At 25.3% G+C, this 23,535-nt stretch overlaps 1 protein-coding gene and 1 long non-coding RNA gene across 2 annotated transcripts in view; both read left to right on the forward strand.

The window, feature by feature from the left end:
- The window catches only part of LOC111641245 (TOM1-like protein 2), a 94,512-nt gene that overhangs the window by 64,969 nt on the left and 6,008 nt on the right, over positions 1–23,535 (forward strand). Inside the window, exons 9-12 of the mRNA XM_023387385.1 lie at positions 3,494–3,609; positions 4,779–4,881; positions 13,445–13,586; positions 13,782–13,818. Of these exons, the coding sequence (XP_023243153.1) occupies positions 3,494–3,609; positions 4,779–4,881; positions 13,445–13,586; positions 13,782–13,818 (398 nt within the window). The remainder of the gene's footprint in view (positions 1–3,493; positions 3,610–4,778; positions 4,882–13,444; positions 13,587–13,781; positions 13,819–23,535) is intronic.
- Positions 16,304–20,809, forward strand: LOC111641246. Its single transcript, XR_002759373.1, has 3 exons — positions 16,304–16,396; positions 17,423–17,446; positions 18,635–20,809. It is a non-coding gene; the product is annotated as an uncharacterized LOC111641246 (long non-coding RNA).

Below are 23,535 nucleotides of genomic sequence, written 5' to 3' on the forward strand. Positions count from 1 at the left end.
GTTAAAATTTTTATTAATTTTATTTTTTTAATTAATTAATTAATTAAATTTTAACTCTTAGATGTTAAAATTTTTATTAATTTTATTTTTTATGTTTTTGATAGTATTTTTATATCACTGTTTTATATTTAAAAAATAATGAAATGCTTATTATGATAAAATAAAATTTAAATAATATAATAGCTAGTTAATTTAATAATGACCAAATTAATTTTATTTATTTATCATTCAGAAAAGTATTTATGTTGTCTAAATTAAAGAAATTTAAAAAATATATGTGAAAATTAAAAATGTAAAAATCATTATGAATTCAGATACTGAAAATTTAATTACTTTTTGTAGTCATTAACTTTTTCATAAAAACAATATTTCCTTATCTTACTAAGATTTTTTAAAGTAATCAGTATTTTACCTCATCGTCAATGATTATATATATAATATTACATCCACAACACACCATAACTTCTGAAACTTACTTCCAACATAAACCAAAAATGGTGCTTAATTCGACTTTTACATCTTTCACTAACGTTTTCGAACCTTTGGTTCTTCTTCAGGTGAAAAAATAGACAAACCAATTTACATTAGACTGAGCTGATCTTGAGTGAAAGATGTAAAAGTTGAATTATGCACTGCTTTTGGTTTATGTTGGAAGTAAGATTATATATATATTTATAGATATGATAAATGAATTTGTCTGTCTGAATTATCTATAATTCTTTCTAAAGATAAAATAGATAATAAATTTTTGTTTCTTTACTTTTAGCAAAAACTGATTTAAAAGTTAAGAATTTTGAAATTGTTTCTAGTTATCAGTTAATAGGAAAATTAGTACTGATATTCAGATACATTTTCAAACATGAAAGAAAATAAAACCAAAACATATTAAACAATTGTGTAAAAATTAAAATCAGTGACAATTTTAAAAGTAGATAAATTTAAAAATAAATAATTTAAGTATAGTAGAGTCCTGATTATCCAAACTTCAAATAATCAAGATTCTGCACTATCCATAGCAAACCTATAAGTGAATATACTACTTTCTTATATCATATTTTGAAACTGTGTCATTCTTTTTATTTGTTCTATAAGCACAATGTAGCATAATAAATCACTTTGCACTGTAAGTGCCAAGTGATCGTTATTACGCTACATTGCACTCTGCAACTGGTCATCAAACTCTGCACTGGTTAGGGCTCTGACACTTTCTAATTTACAACTATCCTTAGTTTTACTGTATTTTCATAGAAATTATATTTGATTAGGATAAAATTTATTTTATTAATTCATATCAGTACCCGATAAATCATTTTCAAAAGAGTTTATTAGACACTGATAAATTATTTTGATAGTTTGTTTTTTGTTGTAAAATAAAGAAAAAATCTGAATCAACCACAAATTTTGGATTTTTTTTATTATTGTTGAGAAATATATACACTATACCATTGACTTTTTCTTTCTTTTATCATTTTTTCAATCTGACTATTAAAATTATTTAAGCAAGAAAATAATAATTTAGTTAAAGTTAACATTGTATTGATAGTTTGTTCATTCATTCATTAGAATCAGAATTTATATACAGATTAATGTTTTGCAGACTTTCAAGCCATTGTCAGTTCATTCCAAAAAAAAGACAGTTATTAAAAAAATTTTTTTGAATCCATTCAGAACTGAACTGGATCTTAACTTTAAATATTTTATTTAAAATGGTCATTTTTCTTAGTTTTCTGTTTAAATATTTTAAATTATAATAAAAGCAATTTAATCTAAAGTAATGCAAATAAAGAAATAGATTTACTTTATTTTTTAATGAAACAAATAGAGGTTATATAAAATCATAAATATTTAAAAGTTTTCCTCTACTAAATTTCAAAAACTAAATTTCTTAATAATTAGCAGCATAGAATTAAACTATTTTGTTATAGGCACATTAGATGATAGTTTTGTACAACCTAATTATTTTCAAAAATATTTCAAATTAGAATTATATATAGATTTAACTAATTTAAATAAAATTTATGTAAAACAAAAATTAATTTTCTTAAAACATATATTTTTTGATTTTGCAATAAGTAAAAAAGTGAACAATTTTAAAATATTTAGGGATTAAAATATATTGTCAGTTATAAACTTTCGTAGTATAAAAGAAAATAATGATCATCTTAACAAATATTGTCATGGATTAAACAAAAATATATTTTTCTTCTGATATGAAAAATCTATACAGTAATACCTCGACTTACGCAAACCTGGAGTTACGCGATTTTCAAATCTTGTCGATTCGTCTTTTGTTTGAGCACCGCGCAACTCTCGATTACTCACTCCCCCCACACTATTGTTCAGCTTACATGTTCGGATGTGTTGCACAGAATCGACACATAGCTACAATTTATTCTGTGTTATTTATTTCTGTATTTGTTATATTTACGGAGACTTGAGAGACTCTATGTGGTGATTTCTTGTAACCGTGAATGAATCAAAAGAAGAGATAAGACTAACAAGAACATTTATTAGCTTACATACATCCGACTTGGATTTTACACAAATTGCGAAATTATACCCCAACTTACGCGAATTCGACTTAAGTGGTTATCATTCTGTCCCACCTATTGCGTAAGTTCAGGGTATTACTGTAGTTAGTTCTTTTTAAAGCTTAAGATTTAAGCTAATGAAACTTTATCATTTTATAAATTACTATAATTTAATATTTCCTGAACTTAATAATTAAATTAATTTTCTTTGATTATCAGCTTCACATTGCAAAATTTATGAAATGTCAGCCAGATGGCCATGTGCCTATTACTATGAATGACTTAGGTTCAAACTCAGTCCATATTTCAAAATTTGTCATTAATGTACATATGACATCATCTCCCATTTAGGCCCACCCGTGGTCAAGTGGTTCTGTTCCCTGAACACTGGGAGTTTGGTTGTGGGTTTGCACTTCGCCAGGATGGGCTGGTCATGTGGAGTTTTTCAGGTTTTCTCCACACCTGTAATGCCTGAATAGGGACCAGTTACCCTTAAAAAAATCTCTGGAAGGCATCCCTCTAGATAGATCACCCAAGTGTTGCATTGTCATAACTTAACAAACAAACAAACATCTCCCATTCCTCATCCTTTCTTGCTATTCCTACTGCTTGTTAGACCTGTGTTTAGTGGACAAAATTCTTCCTTGCCATATAATCTCAATGTACTTACTGATGATTCAGGTTAACAAAGCAATCAACCAGTTTTACCAAACTAAAAGACTATATGTTAAAGAAACTTTTCTTGAATGTTAAACTGTGTTTTGTACAAAGACACTTTTAGAAAAATAAAAATTGTTTTTAGTGAACTTTTTAAAATTGATTGTGTTTATGCAGAAAGAACTTGCTTGATAATTTAATAACATATAATGAAAACATTTTATAATTTTTTAGGTTATTTTAACTTTTTATTTAAAATAAATTATAAATATCATCATCAGCAACATTATTCTATAATATTTCAGATGAATTACTTAGAGTGAATGATGAACTGAATAATCTATTTCTTCGATATGAGCGATTTGAAAAGAAACGTACTGCTGTGAATCAAAGTGGAGCATCACCTGTACAGAATAAACAGGTATTAATCTAGAAATTGATATTTGTAATAAAAAACTTTTTTTTTAATTAATACACACAGTGTGCCCATTAAATAATAATACTGATTATTTTACAGATATACTGTAAAATAAAATATGCAAAATAGTACATCAGTTTAATCTCTATAGTATGCTTTTTTCAATGAATAGATGCACTTTGTGAGAGCACTGTTAATTCTTATATAGATGTGATTTAAGTGAGATCTCATTAACAATTTTAAAATGGAACAATGAGCAATGATAAAAGTTTTCTTTTATCTGAGTAAATCTGCTTCAGAAAAATTTAATGAACTGAAAATGGCATACAGAGATGGCTGTATATCACATGCTTGAGTTTTTGAGTAGTTCAGATGAATTCAAGATAGTATGGATTCAATCTACAGCCAGGAAAAACTGTTTCAGTACAGATTGATGAAAATATGGAAACAATTTGTGAGTAGCTCAATGGCAATTATTGAATTAACAATTATTTAACAGTCAATATTATATATCAAGCAATGTTGGAATCAATGCATGAAAGAAATGAGAGATGATCAGTTTGAACAATGACTGTTGCCTCACAAATATGCATTTGTATATTATGCATTAAACATGATGCAGCTTAAAATCTACCACAGTCCTCAAACATCTGTCAGATTTGGCACAGGTAGATAATTTTGTTTCCAAAATCGAAAACAAAATTGAAAGAACTCCAGTCCAACTTGGTAGTGAACCAGAGGAATATGATTTCCAAGCTTAATGCTAGCTATATCTTTAGATGCTTACTAATGATGGTTTGAAATTTTGTACAAACACTGAACATTGTACTCAGTTAAGGAGAACTTATATTGAAAACAAGCAAAATTATTGTGACATTGTCATAANAATAAAAATTCTTATAAAAAAGTAACTTGGTAAACTAAAAATGTTTAAATAAATTAATAAATTGAATTAACTAAAATACAAGGTATAGATTAATAATTTTTTGTGCGATTTACTCAGCATAAAAACTTCCAAGATGCTAAAGTTAGGTATAATACTTTTGTAAAGTTCCAAATTTTTAAATTAAGATATAAAGTGTAACTGGCTTGTTCGAGTCTTTATTTTTGTTTTAGTGAATATTATAAAAACTGAATGTTATTAATTTTTATCATTTTAAAATTATTTATAGTCATCACCACCACCACCACAGTCTGAAGGAAAGCCTTTAATTGATTTTGGAGAGAATGAGGGCACTAGTGCTGATGACATACATAATCAGCTAGCTGGAATGGGTAACTAAATTAATATTTATTTATAACTAATTATATGATATTTTTACATAAAATCTGGCGTAGTGAACCAGAGGAATATGATTTCCAAGCTTAATGCTAGCTATATCTTTAGATGCTTACTAATGATGGTTTGAAATTTTGTACAAACACTGAACATTGTACTCAGTTAAGGAGAACTTATATTGAAAACAAGCAAAATTATTGTGACATTGTCATAATGCAGGGCTGCAATTTTTAGTCATATTTTTAATTTATTTAATTTAAAATATATAGTCTGAATCTCAAATTATTAGTGGCTTGCCCATATACATCATGCTTTTCCTGACGAGTCATACCAGTCATCTATGTAACTCCATTCTGGGGGAAATTTTTGAATTGAAATCACATGACTTCCAGTCTATACTGGAAGTCCATATATAGTTAATTGGGAACTCCTGCCCCTAAACTTTCCATATTTGGTGTTGACTTTTATCTAACACCATTCTTGAGATTAAGGAAGGACAGAGTGGATGGATGACAGTGAGAATTTATACGTCTACAAATTTTTAAAATTGTAACTCAATAAATAAAGTATATATCTTCCTGTGCTTGCTTTTTTTCTATATATAGAGTTTTTCTTTTTATTTAGTGGACACACTGTATAAAGAAAAGCCTTTAAAATTTGAAAAAGCTAAACAAAATTATTTTAAAAATAATTGTAGTTTATTTACATACATAAAATTATTTTTATATATGTAAATAATCTTAATGGTATTTTTTGAAAAAATTACATTTATTATTATTACTACTGATGATCAAANGTGGGTTTGCACTTCGCCAGGATGGGCTGGTCATGTGGAGTTTTTCAGGTTTTCTCCACACCTGTAATGCCTGAATAGGGACCAGTTACCCTTAAAAAAATCTCTGGAAGGCATCCCTCTAGATAGATCACCCAAGTGTTGCATTGTCATAACTTAACAAACAAACAAACATCTCCCATTCCTCATCCTTTCTTGCTATTCCTACTGCTTGTTAGACCTGTGTTTAGTGGACAAAATTCTTCCTTGCCATATAATCTCAATGTACTTACTGATGATTCAGGTTAACAAAGCAATCAACCAGTTTTACCAAACTAAAAGACTATATGTTAAAGAAACTTTTCTTGAATGTTAAACTGTGTTTTGTACAAAGACACTTTTAGAAAAATAAAAATTGTTTTTAGTGAACTTTTTAAAATTGATTGTGTTTATGCAGAAAGAACTTGCTTGATAATTTAATAACATATAATGAAAACATTTTATAATTTTTTAGGTTATTTTAACTTTTTATTTAAAATAAATTATAAATATCATCATCAGCAACATTATTCTATAATATTTCAGATGAATTACTTAGAGTGAATGATGAACTGAATAATCTATTTCTTCGATATGAGCGATTTGAAAAGAAACGTACTGCTGTGAATCAAAGTGGAGCATCACCTGTACAGAATAAACAGGTATTAATCTAGAAATTGATATTTGTAATAAAAAACTTTTTTTTTAATTAATACACACAGTGTGCCCATTAAATAATAATACTGATTATTTTACAGATATACTGTAAAATAAAATATGCAAAATAGTACATCAGTTTAATCTCTATAGTATGCTTTTTTCAATGAATAGATGCACTTTGTGAGAGCACTGTTAATTCTTATATAGATGTGATTTAAGTGAGATCTCATTAACAATTTTAAAATGGAACAATGAGCAATGATAAAAGTTTTCTTTTATCTGAGTAAATCTGCTTCAGAAAAATTTAATGAACTGAAAATGGCATACAGAGATGGCTGTATATCACATGCTTGAGTTTTTGAGTAGTTCAGATGAATTCAAGATAGTATGGATTCAATCTACAGCCAGGAAAAACTGTTTCAGTACAGATTGATGAAAATATGGAAACAATTTGTGAGTAGCTCAATGGCAATTATTGAATTAACAATTATTTAACAGTCAATATTATATATCAAGCAATGTTGGAATCAATGCATGAAAGAAATGAGAGATGATCAGTTTGAACAATGACTGTTGCCTCACAAATATGCATTTGTATATTATGCATTAAACATGATGCAGCTTAAAATCTACCACAGTCCTCAAACATCTGTCAGATTTGGCACAGGTAGATAATTTTGTTTCCAAAATCGAAAACAAAATTGAAAGAACTCCAGTCCAACTTGGTAGTGAACCAGAGGAATATGATTTCCAAGCTTAATGCTAGCTATATCTTTAGATGCTTACTAATGATGGTTTGAAATTTTGTACAAACACTGAACATTGTACTCAGTTAAGGAGAACTTATATTGAAAACAAGCAAAATTATTGTGACATTGTCATAATGCAGGGCTGCAATTTTTAGTCATATTTTTAATTTATTTAATTTAAAATATATAGTCTGAATCTCAAATTATTAGTGGCTTGCCCATATACATCATGCTTTTCCTGACGAGTCATACCAGTCATCTATGTAACTCCATTCTGGGGGAAATTTTTGAATTGAAATCACATGACTTCCAGTCTATACTGGAAGTCCATATATAGTTAATTGGGAACTCCTGCCCCTAAACTTTCCATATTTGGTGTTGACTTTTATCTAACACCATTCTTGAGATTAAGGAAGGACAGAGTGGATGGATGACAGTGAGAATTTATACGTCTACAAATTTTTAAAATTGTAACTCAATAAATAAAGTATATATCTTCCTGTGCTTGCTTTTTTTCTATATATAGAGTTTTTCTTTTTATTTAGTGGACACACTGTATAAAGAAAAGCCTTTAAAATTTGAAAAAGCTAAACAAAATTATTTTAAAAATAATTTTTAAAATTGTAACTCAATAAATAAAGTATATATCTTCAAATAAAGTATATATCATGTAATCATAACTCAATAAATAAAGTATATATCTTCAAATAAAGTATATATCATGTAGTTTATTTACATATATAAAAATAATTTTATATATGTAAATAAATAATCTTAATGGTATTTTTTGAAAAAATTACATTTATTATTATTACTACTGATGATCAAATGAAAGGAGAACTTTTGAGGAGTTTAGCAACTTTATGAATTGAATAAACCATAAATTATTACTCCCACAAGTTGGTGGCAGACTTACCATGAATTTCTGATTTCCAACAGTAATTGACCCAAGTCTATTTTTATTATATAAACTAAACGTTGCATAACTGGAAATGCTTTATGCTACAATTTTCATAATGGAAAATTTTGTAAAGAAGAAAAGTTACTAAAAATTAAAGCAATTGATTTACTTGAAAATGTCCCAAATCATATGCATCTAAATCTGTTTATATTCAGAAAGTTTTTGGCAGTCTAAGAGTTTATATGTAACAACAAAAAATAATTCAATTGTAAAATATCAATGGTTGATGAATAAATTTAAAATTAAATTGAAGACAATCTATTGAAAAAGGAATCATCATTTATTCACTTACACTGTTCCAGCATACAAACTTTTAATAACCGACCTTTCATTGTAGGCTACTTGGCCATCAAAATTAAAACTTCCTTTAAAAAACAAAAAAATATCCAGTTAAAAACATAAAAGTTTTAAAATTCAGACTGGTAAAGCCACAGACATCATCATTCATTTTCCATCCATACCGCTTGGGGACTGTACAGCTAGATCTACTACAGCTTTATATCTACTAGAAGCAAGCACTGGTAAATGTAGATTTTTCAGCTGCACCCTGGTATAAATCTTTGTAGAATAATTTTAATTCAATTGATGAATATTACTAGATTTAATCAGTTATCACATAGCATGACTATCACGTGATTGTTAGGTTACTATAAAATTATTCTATTATGAAGTTATTAATGACTGAAAAATACTTGAAATCCCATTAAAAAACTGCTGGAAGTAGATTGAAAAATAAAGCTTAGCAAAAACATCTAAATAAAGAATACTGGAAGCAGACTAGAATAAAACTCAGCATATGAATACAGTGCACTATACAGACTACAACTACATAGTTTGGATGAATCAATGTCACCATAATAATAAATTAGGAAAACAAGCATTATTACAGAAAAAGGCTTTGAACTTACTTTTTGCCTTAGTCATTGCACCTACAATAATTTGGATGAATGTTAGAGCATCTTTTAGCAGTGTCAGTGAATATGAAACAAAGTTTGAACAAATTACAGCATGAAAATGTTAAAAATTTAATAGTTTTTAACAAATATTAACACTTAAAAAATTAAAAATAATTTTAAATAAAAATTCTTATAAAAAAGTAACTTGGTAAACTAAAAATGTTTAAATAAATTAATAAATTGAATTAACTAAAATACAAGGTATAGATTAATATTTTTTTGTGCGATTTACTCAGCATAAAAACTTCCAAGATGCTAAAGTTAGGTATAATACTTTTGTAAAGTTCCAAATTTTTAAATTAAGATATAAAGTGTAACTGGCTTGTTCGAGTCTTTATTTTTGTTTTAGTGAATATTATAAAAACTGAATGTTATTAATTTTTATCATTTTAAAATTATTTATAGTCATCACCACCACCACCACAGTCTGAAGGAAAGCCTTTAATTGATTTTGGAGAGAATGAGGGCACTAGTGCTGATGACATACATAATCAGCTAGCTGGAATGGGTAACTAAATTAATATTTATTTATAACTAATTATATGATATTTTTACATAAAATCTGGCTTAGATAATTCTAAATTGAATCAACAGAATTTATTCCTTTCGACAATTCTTTCAGGATTAAAATGTTTTATGAATTTGATTTTGCGATAAGATATTTTATTATTGTTTATTTAATGTAAAAGATACTTTATCTAGAAAATATAAGTTAATTAAATAGATGACAGTTTTCTTCAAAGACCCAAATGCATTATAGTTTATATTATTAAATAGTTTTATAAAATGAAAATAAATTTATTTTTATAAACAATGTATTATATATATTTTACAATTACAAAAAAATATAAGCTTAAATTAAGAAAAAAAGTAGATATAAACAATTTTTTAAAAGGAATATTTATTAGGCTTTATGTTATATAACTTGAATTTGAAGAATTACATCCTATATACCTGCACTAAAATAAAATTTCAATAAGTGTGTAGCATTGGTTAATTATATTTTTGTATTTTAGAAAGAATATTATATTTCTCATACTTTGGAAAGAATTTTGTAATTTTGTTTTATATTAATTATAATAGGTCATTATAGTCAGTATGTACTGTACCTGTTTGGGTACTCAATGTCTATTGTCAAGAAATGTAGAAAGATAACTTTAATATTAATGGAGACACGTCTACCATATTGTTTTGAATTACAGAGATGGTTTTACATTGAAATCTAACATACAGCAAGTCAATTGTATAATGAACTTTAATATTGTTTGTGTGCAATGGCTAATGTAAATTTAGTGATACATGTAAGTTATATTGTTACACTAATTTATGATATTGTGTATGGCTAAAATTAATAGTTTTCTAATTTTATTAGTGCCACTGATATAACAAGTTGGCTACTGAGGGACTGTGTCTAAAGTATATACCAATCAGAAAAAAGTGTTAATAAAGTAATATACTTCATAGTGACTGACTTCTTAGCTTGTTTGTATTCTTAATGGTGTAATAAATCTAGCTATAGTAGGCTATTATTAAGCTTATAGTTAATAAAAACAAACTATTATGTAAGGAAAGAATATACAGTAATAGTATAAAAGAAAGGAAAATGTAGAACTTAGAGTATATGACCATTACAAATATGTAAGAATGAAATTAAGCCAAGATGGGAAATATAATTGAGCAATAGAAAACAAGAAAAACAAGGAAATGCAGTTTAAGAGGCTAAACAAAATCTGGTGGAATTCCAAAATCTTAAAAAGAAAATGAAATACAGTAGAACCTGTTAAGAAATTTTTGAAGAGACTGCTGTAAAAACTTCTTTTGCAGGAATTTGTATATTCAGTTTTATTTCAATATCAAGGTAATATAACATAGCATAATATAGTAAAGTAGAATAGTAACATGCACTGATTATAGCAGGTGATTAAGTATCTGATAGACAATCCTAGATAGGAATTATGGTGAAAACAACAAAAACTCAGCAAAATTAATGACCATCACAGGTGTGCAGGTGTTTGATATACAATACGGTGAATATCTGGAGTTACTTTATAAAAACAGTAAAGTTATGATGAAGAAAAACATTACAACTTGTCTCCAGTGGAAACTTCTTAAGTGGGTAAAAGTTGATGGAACTGATATTTTGCAATTTCTTACATGGGAAAATTTGTTACGCTGGAAATTTTGATGCACATCTTATGGTGTAAATGCTGGGACTGGAAAATTTGGACTTCTTATGTGGGAAAACTTTTCATTCAGAAGCTTCTTAAATGGATTGTACTGTATATGTAACACTGTAATGAGATTATGTATTATATGGAACCAAAATGTAGGAAATATCAAAAAATGAAAGCTGGTTAAGTGCAGTTGAAATGGTTACACTAGCTACATCAGGGGTGGCCAATAGTTTTTGCCCCCGGGCCGAATTGGAAAAAAACTTTTTTCGTGGGTCGAACCAGAGGCTGCCCTAGAAAGATTTTGTGGTGGTACGAGACCTCATTGTGGTGTCACCCCATAGAGACTAAATTGTACATAGGGATTACAGATACATTTTTCACATTATCATGCATTATCAACATTCTATGCTGTACTTAAGTCATTTGTAATGGAGCATTAACTCTAAACGCACAGTGAGTTGTTGAACCTTTTTTTTTTTTTTTTCTTCTTCTTCTTCTTTTAGGCATCAGAATTTTTCATTGGGCTATTCGGACTTAACTAGCTATTATTGAAAGATTGATCGCGGACTGTATAAATTCATTAGACGGGCCGTATGTTGGCCATGCCTGGGTTAGATTGTGAAGATTATTTGTGCACAAAATAAAAAAAATGAAAAAAGATGTAATGAATATAAAGGAATTGATTATTGATGAAATACTGTGAACAGAAGGCAGTTAATATGATATGGTTACGTGAGGATACAAATACACAAATTGTCATGGATAACCATGAAACAAAACCACAAAAAATGAGAGAGAAAGATCTGGGAAGAAGATATAGGAAAAATGATAGAAAAGAGACACATCAAGAAATGAAAATGAATAGAATAGAGTAGAAAAAATGTGTAAAGATCAGAAGATGTCAGATTTTAGAAACTAATTAAATATTTATAATGTATGTACTTGTAGAGAAAGAGGTGTAGTATTTACAAATAATAGAAGAATTTTATAATATTATGCAGAACTTGTTTTTTGGTCCAGGTAGTAAAAATTTACAGGGAGAACATGAAGTATTATAGTCAATGTAAAAAGAAAGGTCTGAAATCATAAGGACAGTTAATAAAAGTTAATAATGGGAGTTAAGAACACAAATGCATTGTGGAAGTAATAGCTATATATAAATCAGCCAAAGCAGTTAAAGAAAAATGTCTGGCAAAGTTATATAATGTGAGAAAGAATGTTATCGTCCAGAAAAGTAGAATTAAGATTTATGAAACATTTAAGCATTCCAGTTGAAACTCATCTGAAATATCTATAATAATCAGTATTTTAAGAAAAATATATAATTTTTCATAAGGACAGTTAATAAAAGTTAATAATGGGAGTTAAGAACACAAATGCATTGTGGAAGTAATAGCTACATATAAATCAGCCAAAGCAGTTAAAGAAAAATGTCTGGCAAAGTTATATAATGTGAGAAAGAATGTTATCGTCCAGAAAAGTAGAATTAAGATTTATGAAACATTTAAGCATTCCAGTTGAAACTCATCTGAAATATCTATAATAATCAGTATTTTAAGAAAAATATATAATTTTTCATAAGGACAGTTAATAAAAGTTAATAATGGGAGTTAAGAACACAAATGCATTGTGGAAGTAATAGCTACATATAAATCAGCCAAAGCAGTTAAAGAAAAATGTCTGGCAAAGTTATATAATGTGAGAAAGAATGTTATCGTCCAGAAAAGTAGAATTAAGATTTATGAAACATTTAAGCATTTCATTTGAAACTCATCTGAAATATCTATAATAATCAGTATTTTAAGAAAAATATATAATTTTTCTTATATTTTATATATAGTTGTTTTTTTTTCTTTGAAAGTATTAATTAATCTTAGAATGACAAAGTAATAATGTTTAAAGCAGTACTGTGTACTACAATATTTTATTTAAATTTTAACATTAAATAATTTTGTAAGCAATAAAACTAGAAAAAGCAATTGAGTTGTGAAAAATATTTATTTAAATATCAAGATAGTTAATTTATTGAAGTTTATTATTGAATAGATTTCTAAGCTGAGGAAAAAGAAAGGATTTATTTTTTTAATGAATTTGATTTGTGATCAGAGAATTAATTCATTTTTATGATACATTTTAGAATATTTATATACATGCAAATATAATTTGAATGTTATGTGAAGAAAACATTAAATTTTTACAAGTAAACATGATTTCATTAAAATTATGATTTTATGTATTTTCTTTTTAGGTGTAGGATCTGCAAGTGCTTCTGTTGCCTTAAGTCAAATAAATACAGTAACAGCAACAAATAAAGCGCCCACCCATTCAAATGATGATTTTGATATGTTTGCTCAATCAAGAAATGTAACTTATGAACAAAGTAAATCAAGGTATCCTATTTCATATAATACATGGATAATTATTTTAATAGATAAATTTAAGTCAGATTATTATATAGAATAAATAACAGTGGATTTTTCAGTATTTTTGTTATTGCCATTCACAAATTGATAATTATATGAAATCATAAATTTATGTAAAATATTTTATAATATATTTAAATAATTATTCTAAATGTTTTCTAGTGGAAGTACCTATGCAGATAATGCCAATCCCGATCAGGTGGGTGTCACTCTTACTTCTTTAACAAATGCTCGGACCCAAGGTGTTGAGGTTAGAAATTTTTTATTTTGAATTGTTATTACATTATATTTAATTATAATTACAGTTTTACCCAAATAAAATTAATATTTTGAGTGATTATTAAATGTTAAATTTACATTAGGTACAAAATGTTGATTTATTAATTGGATCAAAATCATTAGCATTCCTTTCATCCATTGTATAAAGTGCATTGATGAATTCAATAGATTAACTACATTAGCTAGTTCATCCTTGTTGCTTTATATAAAAAATAGAATTAAAATAAGTTACTTTTTAAACAATTACAAATGCTCTTTTGTAAAATAGTTTTAAACTCTCCAAACAAAATCCAACTCTTATTCTATCAATATTCGTGGTTGAGATGAAAATAGCCATTTTTTTCATACAAAAAAAAATAAAAATACTCATAAAATAAAAATGTTGGCAAATGTTTTGTTGTCAATCATATGAAAATTTTAAAAATGTAATATTAAAAAACAGTTGAATTATTATTTTTCATTAATAGATAAATTTTAAATTGAATAAAATAGATAGGAAATGTTACTTAGATAAATAACATCAATTTTATATTAAATAAATCAAAGACAAGTCTGTAAGTTTGTCCAAGAGGGATCACCATTTATTTTGCATTCCAGACTATACACAGAGTGAGACATTTTAATTAATTATAATGGATCTAAATTTATAAATTATGTAAAATTTGTATTTTGCATAATATATTAAAAAAGGCATAAATTGTTTGAAAAATTTGCTGATTAAGCAAAACTTTGCAAAAGTTTTATTTAAAAGTTTTTATATTAAAAGGAAATTTTTTCGTATGTAAGGCAGGTTACTTGTGATTGCATTTATGATTTATAAATTTGTAATACTTCAATCTTATTGTTAAAGTAAGATTTCTGAAATATTATTTTAAAATTTTCTAAAATTATCTTATATTAGGAAATAAATCTCATTATTGAATTACTAATAGATTTAAAAACTTGCATTATATAAATGTGTGTTTAAATATTTTCTCTTTTGTTTTAAATCGGTCAGGGAGAAGAAAATGTAACTAAAGAGGTAAGTTTTTTAAAGGGTGTGTTTTGCTTTGCTATTTGGAGACTTCTATTAACACTAAAAAATATGAGTTAAAAAAAATTAATTTTTTTCTGTGTAAATGGATATTTGTATTACATTTTATTCAAATGAAAAGTTCTTGTTTATATGATGATTTAATCATAAATTTTTAAAACTTCCAAAATTATATTCATTAATACAATCGCTTTTTCATTTTCATATATAATATTCAAAAACATTCAAAATAAACATATATATTAAACATGCAACTTATTTTTTTATAATTATAAATGATCATTTTGATTAATGAAGAAATATGATTACTTTTTACAATTAAATTTTTTTATATGCATTATATTTTTGTTTAGAGGCAATTTATGCCAAAGCATTTAGCACCATTTTTGTCTTCATATATCTTACATGTAGAGCATTATGAAATTTTAAGCCCTATCCTTGTTTTATTGCTAATATATGGCAAATATTCCTCATTCTTGTATGATTGATCAGAACATTAGATAATTCAGATTTAGCTGTTTATATTCACTGCAATTGTGAATAGTGGTTTACAGCTTTATTGACAAATTTTGATAATTTTCCTGATTTTTGTGGTTTTACTTAAGTCCATATGCAATATATCATGATTTTTTTTCAAAGTCTGAGGTATTATTCTAAATTTCAATTGAAAATATATTTTTTGATATGAACATAAATATTTAAACTTTACATGCCTTATAACATTAAAGAATATCTCAGATCTAAAGTATGATGAATATGATATATTTCAATTTTTCAATGAAAATTATAGTAAGATGGTAATGCCACATATTATTATATATCAAAATTACATTCTCTTGTTAAAATCATCGTGATCTATGGACATTTATATGAATTAAACACACATTTAATTAACATTTTAATTATTTTTATTTTTTTAATAATATTTTATGCTAAAAATAATTTAATTCTGTTTGCTCTGTAGTTGTTATTTATTGAAATTTATTAGATATATGTAAAATTATACAAAATTAATTTTAAACAATATGTATTATTTTCTGTTTTATAAGTTTGTAATATTACAAAAAATTGTGAGAAAAATTTTTAAGATGTAATTTTTACTATTAATGTTATTTTCATTACAATATGGTACATGTAAAATTTTAATTGTTGTATATATTATTTTATAAAATATAGATAGTCCCAGAAACCATTTCCATAAATTCATTTAAAACGAAACCAGANTAAATTTAAGTCAGATTATTATATAGAATAAATAACAGTGGATTTTTCAGTATTTTTGTTATTGCCATTCACAAATTGATAATTATATGAAATCATAAATTTATGTAAAATATTTTATAATATATTTAAATAATTATTCTAAATGTTTTCTAGTGGAAGTACCTATGCAGATAATGCCAATCCCGATCAGGTGGGTGTCACTCTTACTTCTTTAACAAATGCTCGGACCCAAGGTGTTGAGGTTAGAAATTTTTTATTTTGAATTGTTATTACATTATATTTAATTATAATTACAGTTTTACCCAAATAAAATTAATATTTTGAGTGATTATTAAATGTTAAATTTACATTAGGTACAAAATGTTGATTTATTAATTGGATCAAAATCATTAGCATTCCTTTCATCCATTGTATAAAGTGCATTGATGAATTCAATAGATTAACTACATTAGCTAGTTCATCCTTGTTGCTTTATATAAAAAATAGAATTAAAATAAGTTACTTTTTAAACAATTACAAATGCTCTTTTGTAAAATAGTTTTAAACTCTCCAAACAAAATCCAACTCTTATTCTATCAATATTCGTGGTTGAGATGAAAATAGCCATTTTTTTCATACAAAAAAAAATAAAAATACTCATAAAATAAAAATGTTGGCAAATGTTTTGTTGTCAATCATATGAAAATTTTAAAAATGTAATATTAAAAAACAGTTGAATTATTATTTTTCATTAATAGATAAATTTTAAATTGAATAAAATAGATAGGAAATGTTACTTAGATAAATAACATCAATTTTATATTAAATAAATCAAAGACAAGTCTGTAAGTTTGTCCAAGAGGGATCACCATTTATTTTGCATTCCAGACTATACACAGAGTGAGACATTTTAATTAATTATAATGGATCTAAATTTATAAATTATGTAAAATTTGTATTTTGCATAATATATTAAAAAAGGCATAAATTGTTTGAAAAATTTGCTGATTAAGCAAAACTTTGCAAAAGTTTTATTTAAAAGTTTTTATATTAAAAGGAAATTTTTTCGTATGTAAGGCAGGTTACTTGTGATTGCATTTATGATTTATAAATTTGTAATACTTCAATCTTATTGTTAAAGTAAGATTTCTGAAATATTATTTTAAAATTTTCTAAAATTATCTTATATTAGGAAATAAATCTCATTATTGAATTACTAATAGATTTAAAAACTTGCATTATATAAATGTGTGTTTAAATATTTTCTCTTTTGTTTTAAATCGGTCAGGGAGAAGAAAATGTAACTAAAGAGGTAAGTTTTTTAAAGGGTGTGTTTTGCTTTGCTATTTGGAGACTTCTATTAACACTAAAAAATATGAGTTAAAAAAAATTAATTTTTTTCTGTGTAAATGGATATTTGTATTACATTTTATTCAAATGAAAAGTTCTTGTTTATATGATGATTTAATCATAAATTTTTAAAACTTCCAAAATTATATTCATTAATACAATCGCTTTTTCATTTTCATATATAATATTCAAAAACATTCAAAATAAACATATATATTAAACATGCAACTTATTTTTTTATAATTATAAATGATCATTTTGATTAATGAAGAAATATGATTACTTTTTACAATTAAATTTTTTTATATGCATTATATTTTTGTTTAGAGGCAATTTATGCCAAAGCATTTAGCACCATTTTTGTCTTCATATATCTTACATGTAGAGCATTATGAAATTTTAAGCCCTATCCTTGTTTTATTGCTAATATATGGCAAATATTCCTCATTCTTGTATGATTGATCAGAACATTAGATAATTCAGATTTAGCTGTTTATATTCACTGCAATTGTGAATAGTGGTTTACAGCTTTATTGACAAATTTTGATAATTTTCCTGATTTTTGTGGTTTTACTTAAGTCCATATGCAATATATCATGATTTTTTTTCAAAGTCTGAGGTATTATTCTAAATTTCAATTGAAAATATATTTTTTGATATGAACATAAATATTTAAACTTTACATGCCTTATAACATTAAAGAATATCTCAGATCTAAAGTATGATGAATATGATATATTTCAATTTTTCAATGAAAATTATAGTAAGATGGTAATGCCACATATTATTATATATCAAAATTACATTCTCTTGTTAAAATCATCGTGATCTATGGACATTTATATGAATTAAACACACATTTAATTAACATTTTAATTATTTTTATTTTTTTAATAATATTTTATGCTAAAAATAATTTAATTCTGTTTGCTCTGTAGTTGTTATTTATTGAAATTTATTAGATATATGTAAAATTATACAAAATTAATTTTAAACAATATGTATTATTTTCTGTTTTATAAGTTTGTAATATTACAAAAAATTGTGAGAAAAATTTTTAAGATGTAATTTTTACTATTAATGTTATTTTCATTACAATATGGTACATGTAAAATTTTAATTGTTGTATATATTATTTTATAAAATATAGATAGTCCCAGAAACCATTTCCATAAATTCATTTAAAACGAAACCAGAAAAAGAAAGTTTATAATAAAACAAAAGAAAATGTATACCTAACAACATCTGCAAAGTGAGGAAATAAATTGGAATTATGTAACAGAGAATATAGTGATTGTCAAGAAGTTTATTGAATCAAAAATTAAAAAAATGTTAAAATAATTGTTAAATTCAAGACTTCATATATAAATGCCATTTATAATTTATTTAAAGTATAAATTAATGTTACAAAGCTAATTTAGAAACCTACTTCTCATCATTTTTAAATCCTAATGATTTAAAAATAGTGTTATATTACAGTTAAGATTATATGTGGTTGTTTAATTACATGATTTCCATTTAGACAAATCAAATTCAGTGTTAGCAGATCTGAAAATCTTTTAAGAGGACCTATATTGATATTATCGGCAATTCTGTGTAAATTTTACATTCTTTTAGGATCCCAAAGTAGATAAACTCTTAAATAGTTGCACTATAAATACAACCTTTTGAACTTTAATTTTTTTCTTGTATTTATTTATTCATCAATTTTATAACAAATATATATATATATATATATTTAATGTTACTAGATTGATTTCCACAGAATAAGTAAAATATTTATTCTAGTAGGAAATTTGATTGTCAACCTACCATTTGGGCTTGCAAAACCCACTTTTATTTCAAATGGAAAAATAAATGAAAATCAAAATACCATTCCTGTAAAATATTATATCAACATTTAAAACAATATGAATGAATACATTTAAAATTTAATTACTACAGTTGTTATAATAAATTAAGTAATAATCTGAACATAATGTTGAAACTTTTCAAATCTATGTGTGTTTAATGTTTTATTTACCTTGCCTGAAAGTGATATTAATGCAATATTGAAAGTATTTGTGAGTTTTCCTGTTATTAAATGTCTTTCTAATGTCAGCAGACAGTTGTTCTTTTTTTAATTGTTATAATTCTTGGTGGTAGTATGCAGTTACATTTGATTTATTCTATTTCATATGGATACTACAAAGTAGCACTTCTTTCCACTAGTTCATTGTAAAACGTGATGGATTAGACTAGAGTTACAGCTTAGTTTATTACTATGTTGTCATAACCATAGGCTGGTTCCAAAGTGTATTTCTCTTGAAACTTTTATCTTCTCTGAGTTGTTTATATATCCTTATAATCCTTACAATATACAGTCCTTATAATTTAAGATGAAATATGTTAGCACATCTCATCAAATTCAAAAGAAAAAGTGCAGCTTTTGTTGAGGAGACCCTATACTTGACACATCTTTCATTCTGAAAAACTCATGATCTTGTGCTACTCTATAAGCAGTTGGACAAAGTTCATTCCATCATACACAATCTATGGTCTTCTTTAAAAGGAAGTTGAATAGTAAAGACATCTGGCTAAGCATCACTGTACAAAGAGAAATTTGTCTCCTATTGCAGTTCTCTACCTAAATCTGAGATTTCACAGTCTTGAAATAAGTGGGGTGGTTTTACAGCTAGTCACCATGTATGTTTCAAAACTAAGCATGGTATAGAAATTCAGGTTCATTATAATGAATTGTTCCATATGATGTAAAGTTTTCACATAAATTTTTTGTAAAGAGAATAAAATTAAAAAATTATCACATGTAATATTTCACTGAGGGGTGTGCAGGATGCAGCTATATCCCCCCTTCTAAGGATTTTTCATAAGTATTTAAAGTAGTAAAAAATTTTGAAAGATGGTGTTTCCTTTCTACACCTCCACTAAAGATTTCTGGATCTGCTATTGATTACATTCACTTTTCTTTCTTAGAAACATTTTACAACTTTTTGATATACCACATATATGTTATGTTGTCATAAATAGCCAAAATTTTTTACTTTTGGTTGGCATATATTGCCCTGAATGCATTTGTTCATGAAATGTAGCTAATTGATTTTTAAATGTTATGCAACCAATCTGGATTATAGCATCTCTTATTTCAAAACATATATTTGCAGCTTGTCATTACAGAAATTTCCTTGTATTTAATATTCCAGTCAGATTAATTTCAAAAATTTTTTGGACTGTAGAAAAAAGTTTTTCGCTCCTTTTTCAATTATATTTTTTTTCTTTGTCTGTTTAAGAGTTTCTTCCAATAAATTTCTTCAAAAAAAAAAAAAAAAGGATATTTGCTAGATATATTCTTTTGAGTTGTTTTATTTTATTTTTTTCAAAATTTCTAAAAATGTGTTAATGTGTTATTTATATAGTTATGCATATATATATTAAATATTAATAAAAGTAGAACAATTGAATTATTCTACTTTTATTAAATTTATATAACTTCTAATTATTTATCACTCTTCTCTTAAAATGCAGTAGTTTGAGCTGATTCATTCTCAAAAATGAACATGAATTCAAGAATCAAAATTAATTATAACGGAATAAGCTTAGTAGGCCCATTTGCTAGATGTAGCTAATAATTTTTTTAATTAATTGTTACATTTTTATTATTACTTTGTAATTAAACAGATGTCTTCATATTTCAAACAAAATACTAATAAGACTTTATGATCAATGGAAAAATAATAATACAATTATTCCTGTTATGGTACTTTATATTTTAATTTGTATTTAATCCAGAACAATGTCTAGTTAAAATCTGAGTTAATTACACTTTGTAGGGTTTATTGTATTAAATTTGATTAAAAAAAAATATATATATATATTTAGAAAATACATAAAGTATATTTTGTATAATGGTATTTTTCAAAAATAACTATTTGTAAAGCAAAAGAATGGGCTGAATCACAAAATTACATATTGTGAAAAATCTTCACATGAAAATATTGGGAAGATTTAAAATTTTTAAATGTAAAAATTAAATTATGTAGAACTGAAATGTTTCTTTTGTTTAATAAAAAATGTTTGCTCTATGAAATAAACAGTAATTTGATTTATTTGTTTTAAATTATATTGGATGTTTGTTATAGCGTTTATTTTACAATATATTTGTGTTTTAAGATATTTTATCTAAAGATTTACTTTTTAAAATTTATTCATTTGATCATCTTAAAATGATAATTCCAATTATAAATATTTTTATATATCATCATTACTAACAAGTAGAATGATCAAGTTCATCAATGATACATTCTTTTTATTTTCCTTTGATTTGTTTATAAATAGAATGTAGTATTGAATTTACTAAATAACGGCAACAACAATCTTTATTACTATAAAAGAAATTCATTTATAACTAAAATCAGTTTTTATCAAAAAATAGAAATAAACTTAAGGCTTATTTTAGAAGTAAACTTTTTAATTGGAAAAAATATTTTCGAGACTTACCCTAATCTTTGATTCTTTCAAAATTGATACTGAAAAGCATTCCTTTTAAAAGTTGAGCATTTATTATAAGAATAAATTTTAATTTGAAAGTAATCCATTTAAGATTAAAAATGTGTTTCAAAAACATGCAGTTTCCATATCAAATAATTACTGATTTTAATCAGTAATTAAGATGTTATACTTGATACTAAACTTATACTGATTTAATTTTAAAACCATATGCTTTCTGTGTATTTTCATTTGAAATTTGAAAATTTTATTTTTATAAGAAACAATTTATTTTTAAAATTTTCTCATTTTCAAAAAGAACATTTTTAAGAATCAATTTTTAAAAAACTGAAGAGATTAAAAATTTGGTTAAAATTTAACTTTTAATGGAAGCCACAGATTTATTTGCTTTATTGTATAACTTTTCTCTTTTAATATATAGTAGAGGGTCGTTTATCTGAATCAATTGGAGACTGGGGTTGTTCGGATAACCGATTACGTACGAAAAAAATATATTAACCTATCCCATGTTGAAATTTTTCTCCGTTGCGTGTCGCTTTGTGATGAATTTTCATCGATGTTAAACCTAATGTAAACTTTTTAAAATAATAATCGTGGCTATTGTATCATTAAAAATTATTTCTTTATTTTGTACAAACAAAATAAATATATTGAAAAATATAAAAACAATAAAAATATATACTTTAGAAGTTGATCTAGTATCAAAAACGTTCGATTCAGCATGACACACAGTCCTCAGAAAAATACCGCACAAAAGTGCCACATCACAAACACATCAATAAAAAAAATATTGGAGTAGTCCAAGATATAGCCAAAGATTGTAGCACCACAGCACTAGCGAAAATTTAAATTTGCTGACTGGAATTCTTTCGGATAACTGACGTTTCGGATAAACGACGCTCTACTGTATTTAAATTATATACAGTATCAAGAATTTGCTTCTTCTTCTACTATTTTAGGGATACTTTTTACCTACTGTGATGTGTAATTTACAAAATTAATTATAATATAGCAGTAAAAGCTGCTGCTACTACTACTACTAATAATAATAATAAAGGACTCATACTTTGTTATAGGGAAAAATACAAAATTAAAATTACAAACAAAGATTAGTAATTAACAGTGAATTTCAGCACTGTTAGATGAAAACACTCAACTTTTCTTGTTAATTTTTGAAACTTTAGGTTTTTATTTGTAAATTAAGTTTTATTTCTTTCTTGGCATAAAATTACCAGGTTTAAATAGTTACACAATTTTGAAATAACTGTGATATTTTCATTACAGGAAAAGCATAAAAGTCACTGAGTTAATTTCCTCTAAGAATTTATCTTTGTATCTACCCTTAACTTCACACATTCACATATCATACGTTTTCTCAAAGTGAATTACTGCAAAATTTAAGATTTTCTACAGAAAAAAAATTTTCTTTTTATTACTAAATAATTTGAATTTAGTTTTATTTACATATAAATTTTTTTAATGTTAAAGATAACCTTTTTTGGCATGTAACCAGATTCTATGGGGTATCTTATCACATATTGAAACCAA

The sequence above is a fragment of the Centruroides sculpturatus genome, unplaced genomic scaffold (assembly GCF_000671375.1).
Source record: "Centruroides sculpturatus isolate CEXI.00-Female unplaced genomic scaffold, Cexi_2.0 scaffold1523, whole genome shotgun sequence".
In the NCBI taxonomy this organism is placed as follows: Eukaryota; Metazoa; Arthropoda; class Arachnida; order Scorpiones; family Buthidae; genus Centruroides; species Centruroides sculpturatus.